The sequence below is a fragment of the Arachis hypogaea genome, chromosome 1 (genome assembly GCF_003086295.3).
Source record: "Arachis hypogaea cultivar Tifrunner chromosome 1, arahy.Tifrunner.gnm2.J5K5, whole genome shotgun sequence".
Classification (NCBI taxonomy): Eukaryota; Viridiplantae; Streptophyta; class Magnoliopsida; order Fabales; family Fabaceae; genus Arachis; species Arachis hypogaea.
Genome location: NC_092036.1, coordinates 37,314,697 through 37,319,971, shown reverse-complemented (window position 1 = coordinate 37,319,971; position 5,275 = coordinate 37,314,697). Strand labels below are relative to the sequence as shown.

Below are 5,275 nucleotides of genomic sequence, written 5' to 3'. Positions count from 1 at the left end.
TTAAGATTTGAAGTGTTTTGTCAAGAGAATTCCGGTATAAAATTAGTTTTGTTTTTTTAATGAATTTATCAATATTTTAAACATTCACAGATAAAAATAATAGTTTGTCCGGAAAAAAAAAAAAAGCTAGAAAGTGGCGCCTATAAACCAGGCCCCAGTGTGGCCGAGATAGTCACACTGAGAAAGTGTAAGAATGGCAAACCTGTTTGCCTCGTAGTAGCCACACCAAAAGGTTCAATTCCCACCCTTCGTCTGTGACTGTGTGAGTGGATGTGTGTGTGTATTACCAAATAAATAAAAAATAAAAAACAGGCCCTCAATTAGGGAAATAGTAAGTGACGCGTGTAAGTGTCTAGAAGGGGAGGCTGCGTTGCCAATATTTAAGGAAAGCACAACCTCTCCTAAGACAAAATGCTGCAGGGAGGGCTGCTAAGAAGAAAAAACAAGGCAAACCTACAAGGCCCTAACTGGAACATCTGATAAATTGTTTGTAGTTCAATAGAATCTACATCACATTTTGAAGGAACGTGGCATCATTAACATATACAACAGACAGACTAACGTGCTTATAATACAAAACACTTCTTTTGGGACATCTGAAGTGGTACAAGCTAAGAGATGGAAGAAAGAATAACAATAATCAGACAAGAAACAAATAATGGTTAACGTAGGGCATCCCGAGCTAGAGTCATGGGTGCTTCCTGTATCAAGGAGATATCACCATTTGGCGAGTTTAGCAGCTGGCGATTGGAACGCTCATCATCATCGTCGTCGTCATTATCATCATCACTAGATCCTGAAAGCCAATCAGAGTCTGATCTCTCATCATCTGCAGTCACAGACATTTTTTATCCTTATCCGCACGGTTTCATCAAATAGCATCATCAAATATGTTGCGAAATATAGAATCATGCTTTCCATAACCAACGCATCATAAATCTAGAAATAAAAGCTTTCCAAGATCTAGCATTAATTCATAAGCAAACAATCAATATTATCTGTAGAGGATACAATGTGAATTTGAATCATCAATCATATTACTTCATTATTGTCATGTCTTAATGCTGTGAATATTATCAATCATATTACTTTTTATAATGTCAACGTGAATGTCTTAATGCTGTGAATATTACACTGTCGGCTAATAAAAATTTCAGAGAATCGCCATGTCCTGATAGGCAACTGCCGACTACTATAAAAACTCGGCATAATTAGCGATTTCTAGAAATTCTATTGGCTGAAGCTGAAAGTACAACGGTCAATGCACAGACAAATTTGAAACACATCATTTTATTGGTTTCAAAGACAAATGCTCAAGACTAAGCAACAATTGGCAAAAATCAAATATGATTGTCTCAACATCTTACCGGAACATGCTAGATGTTCGGGAAGATGTCTAACAGCAGCAACCTGAAGGCTTTCTGGCAGAAGACAATTGCAGAATGAACCTGAAACTTCAAACATAATATTAAACACTAGTGAATGCAAATATGCAATCATTAAATACACAAAATCAAAGATTCAAAGTGCAATTGTAATGTGGGTTGCTAATGCACAATCAAAGTTTACCAACTTTGCCCCTAATGCTTCTACATGTCATCATCTTCATCATCGCACCACCCCACCCCATCGATGCCACTACACAGCCACCACCCTCACCCGACCCAGTCACCCCCTTACACTCACCACTTCCACTTCCCCTCACCCCTACCACCACCATCTCTGCCCCCTCTTCCCTCACCTTGCACCACCCTCGTCCTCTTTCATCCTCCCTCTCTTATCCATCTCCAACAGCTCCCCATCCCACCTCCACCACCCGTTGCCACTGCCCACCCACCTCTCACTGCCGCCACTGTCACTATGAGACAAACTGAGAAGTACGCCACATGAGAGTTCGACCCCTGCAGCAGATCATGTTGCGTTGTTCATTGCAGATTGTCCTCTGGCTTTGCTTCAGCTGCAATCTTCTCTTTCGCAGCTTTGCATCCAACTTTGCTAGTTCGAACCTTAACAGATCCATGTCCTCTTCATATTGATGTTCCCAATTTGGCATGAGAGTGATTCTAGAATATTTGTTAAATCTATTGTTGAGCTGTGTTTAATCTATTGTTGTTATTGTTGTTTGTGGTGGTGGTGATGGTGATGATGATGCTATTAGGGGCAAAATTGGTATAAATATAATTGACCAGATGTTGATTGTAAAAAAATTAACGTCCAGGGTAGAACTGAAACTTATTTGAAAGATTAGGGACAAAAATGAATCAAAATAAACATTAAGCATACTTTTGAAACTTTGAAAAAATTTCAGAAACAAAAAAAAGTATATTTTAATCTAAAATTTATAATACATATAATGAAAAGGCAAATTACACCTGCTAAGAAATCAGTATTAGCAAGCAATTCTCACCTACACGGGCCAGCCGATTTACCCATGCGGGAATAGGCTTTCCAGTTAGTTGTTGGCAAACTTCGTCCGTAAAATGGTTGCAATTCTTGGCAATCAGATGGTAAGTGTCTCCATGATACTTTGAAGATAAGTGCTCAATGAAAGTGCGAAATTCTGACCGAGACATGTCAGTGGTACCTAATAACACTGATCTTCTGAAAATGAAGCCAGGACAGCTTCTAGGTTCCACCTCAAATACGCCACTTGTTGAGTAATCATGTGCACCAAAGCCATATTCCATGCCATGCACTGTTCACCGAAACAATAAGCTATAAGTTGGTTTAGGAGGATATTAAAGAAAAAAAAAATCAAAGCCCCCTGTACAATAATTTATACTATTCATTTAGATGTTATAACTTAACGATATTTGAAGTTGTTGGATTAAGAATATGAAGAACACATTCCAAGAAGTGTCATATGAGATATATGGAGTGGAATTCCATTTGTTATCTTAACACTACCACTATATCAAATGTTATCTTGTTGTGGAATGACAAACAACAAGCCAATGATGACCCACTAGAAACAAGATAGTAACAAGAAGAAGTAAATGCACTAAATGCAGAAAACAACTCTATACTAAATGGAAACCCCTAACATCAGTTGGATGAGGTTATTCTGAATCGCAACAACTGAATTCAGAATTTGGAAGCGCCAAAACCAACACCAATGAGCAATCATAAGATCACAGTGAAGTGATGCGAATTCTAGAATGTCAGTTGTGGAGAATAGAAATGAAGATCTCCATATATTCAAGTAGTTGAGTGAGTTTAGACTCACATAAAAAGGCTTAAAGTGACAGAAACTAAGATGAAATACGAGGCAATAATACCAAAACGTTGTGAAGTTGCAACTCATTGATTATGTAAAGACACAAAGTGAGAGGATGAAGCAAGATATTGATATTTGGTTAAAATAAGTTGAGGACACAGAGCATTATAAGAAATATTTTTACAAAGAACATCAAGTGTAAAGAGAGGAGAGTTTCTTCTAGTGTATTAAACCTTAGATTAGATCCAACAGGTACAAATTTATTAACCACAATTTCGAAACAATGAAAAGCAACTCCTTGAATAAAATTTAAAATTCTCAAATATGTACATTTGAGATCACTGAAAAGTCTATAGGTAACTGTCTTCCTCACCCTAATTCACAAACTTCCATAGTTTAATACATTACTTAAATTACGTCTGATAAAATTTTAAAGAATCATAAGTTCCCAGGACCTACTAGCCTAAAAAAAAAGTTACCAACCACTGCAAGCAGCATTAACTGTTTTCATCATGATGCACCATTCTCCAGTGGTACGTCTTATTGGGAAAGCCAGATCAAGGAGCAACATAACATACAACAACGAAAATCTACCTTCTAACAATACAATAATTTTCACACAGTCACACGTATCTCCTTACCAAACAAAACAGACACTTCATTTCACATTATATATACCGACAATATGCATTCAAGTACCACCTCAATTTTTTCCTTTTCCTTTTCCTCTATTCTTCGACCAACAACAAAGCACTATGACATAATATCACTTGGCAATTCTATAACATATACAAAATCTGATTGTCTCATAATTCATCCTAGCTAATTCTCGCAATATGATGAAACAACACAAGCTCAACATTAAAACATGGCAGTAATCTAAGAGCATAAAAGGGGTTATGCAGACAAACCTTCGATACCCGAGTGATAGATTCCAACACCAAAGGCATAAAGGTAATTGTTCACAGGCGTGAGATCATATACATTGAGATACACCATAGTGTTTCTCCTCTCATTGTTGTCCTGCACCCTTTCTGAGCTCATGCTCAAAGGGAACATAGGCATTGTGTATGGTTTTCCACCTTTGTATTTTTCTTCTGCCCCAATTCTCCAAATTATATATCATATATCCCGATGACACTCAGGATCACAATCTCATCTTCTTCGTGTTGCAACAGAAGCCTAAAAATTCGTCCCAAAGAGATAAAACAACAAAATTAAAAGAACCTCATCTACAGATACATGGTATACAACAAAAAGAAGCTGAAAAATTCAGCATTTTCATACGGAGTTGGTGAACAGAGACTCTTTTCTTTCCACCTTGAAAAATAACCCCCAAAAGAAGAAGCTTGAGATCTTGAAATTGTTACCTAAATTATGGTGGGTGCTACTTAACAAAATGCAGGTGAAGCTCGAATTTTCTTAATAGCACAGATTTAAATGTAAATGCCGCTTACAATGAAGATATGAAGGTAGACCGCATGAAGAAGCCCTAGCAAAACCCCTAATAAGAAGAAGGGGGGAAAACAATGGAAAAGACGCAATAGCAATGGCGAAAGAAAGAAAAAAGAAACTTACATAATGAGAAGAGGGTTGGATTAGCGTGATGGAAGAAGGGTAAAGCTTGAAAATTGAGGAAGAATTGAAGGTGCAATTTGGTGAAGGGAATGTGAGGTGCGTTGCTCGCAATTCACAAAAAGGCTAAAATCAGAGACTCCTCTGTTTGCCTAAAAGCCGCCATGGCCGATACTTCGTTAAAAAGGCAACTCGAGTTTTTATTTTAACTAAGGTGTTTCTTTCGGTAAGATGATAATTCTGTAAGTATGACAAAAACGTGAATAAATTAAAATATGGTATGTGAATTATATTTTTTACAGTTAATAAATATTTTATTAAAATATTTTTATACTTTAATATTATAAAAAAATATTCAAATTTTTTAGTTTTATAAAAAATATTTAAATAAAATTATTCTTATTCTTTTAATTTAGTCAAAATTTAAAATTTAATTTATAGTTTTATCTTTTTAAATTTAAAATAATTTTAAAAATAAAACAA

At 36.1% G+C, this 5,275-nt stretch overlaps 1 protein-coding gene across 4 annotated transcripts; it reads right to left on the bottom strand.

The window, feature by feature from the left end:
* Positions 1–458: 458 nt before the first annotated feature.
* Positions 459–5,051, bottom strand: LOC112802283 (deSI-like protein At4g17486). 4 transcript variants are annotated; one of them, XM_072197550.1, is made up of 6 exons: positions 4,796–5,033; positions 4,588–4,709; positions 4,129–4,399; positions 2,408–2,695; positions 1,368–1,448; positions 459–829 (listed from the first exon to the last, which is right to left on the bottom strand). In XM_072197550.1, exons 3-6 carry the CDS (start codon positions 4,280–4,282, stop codon positions 663–665), a joined length of 690 nt encoding a protein of 229 aa, XP_072053651.1. In that variant the 5' UTR covers positions 4,283–4,399; positions 4,588–4,709; positions 4,796–5,033; the 3' UTR covers positions 459–662. The 4 variants fall into 4 exon arrangements, with proteins under 4 accessions (XP_072053651.1, XP_072053647.1, XP_072053650.1 ...); XM_072197546.1 differs by having other exon boundaries at positions 1,368–1,454; positions 4,796–4,952; XM_072197549.1 differs by lacking the exon at positions 4,588–4,709 and having other exon boundaries at positions 4,796–5,051.
* Positions 5,052–5,275: the final 224 nt, after the last annotated feature.